Below are 579 nucleotides of genomic sequence, written 5' to 3'. Positions count from 1 at the left end.
AGCAACATAGCCATTATGCCAACTGCTGGTCCCTCAAGATGCGTTATATTAAAACAAAATTATATTTTTATTTGCATAACTAGACTTATTATTCAAAGAAGTGTTCTTAAAAGTGAAATATTTTCAAATAAGAATATATACTATTAAGATTCAGAATTGTACTCATAACCACCCTGTAATTCATGATAATAAAATTTCTCTTTCAGACAGCAAATGGCTACATCTTGTTTTTTCATATTACATCTACAAGAGGAGACAAGTATATTTATGAGCCAGTGTATCCCAAGTAAGTTTGTTGCCTTTATTCTTTTTATATTTGATTTGCTTATTTTATATCAAAAACATTTGGATTGTCTGGGTGACTAAAATAAAGTCAGCATTATCCAAAATAATGTTTCAAAAATTACCAGGGCTTTGAAATACCATTTTTGAATAAAGAGTTCTGTAATGAAATGAGTCTGCCTACCTTGATGACTATACATAGCTTCTCTTAGATGTTTACAATTGCTATTGATATACTCCAGATATGTCATTTTCCAGTCCTTATCAGAGAGGAGCTAAGAGGTCACAAGGGAAAGA

At 30.6% G+C, this 579-nt stretch overlaps 1 protein-coding gene across 1 annotated transcript in view; it reads left to right on the top strand.

Moving 5' to 3' along the window:
* RIC1 (RIC1 partner of RAB6A GEF complex) overlaps positions 1 to 579 on the top strand; it is a 161,385-nt gene that overhangs the window by 71,294 nt on the left and 89,512 nt on the right. Inside the window, exon 4 of the mRNA XM_027773410.1 lies at positions 207 to 286. Coding sequence (XP_027629211.1) covers positions 207 to 286 — 80 coding nt within the window. The remainder of the gene's footprint in view (positions 1 to 206; positions 287 to 579) is intronic.

The sequence above is a fragment of the Tupaia chinensis genome, unplaced genomic scaffold (genome assembly GCF_000334495.1).
Source record: "Tupaia chinensis unplaced genomic scaffold, TupChi_1.0 Scaffold000354_1, whole genome shotgun sequence".
NCBI lineage: Eukaryota > Metazoa > Chordata > Mammalia > Scandentia > Tupaiidae > Tupaia > Tupaia belangeri.
This window is presented reverse-complemented; position numbering and strand designations above follow the sequence as displayed.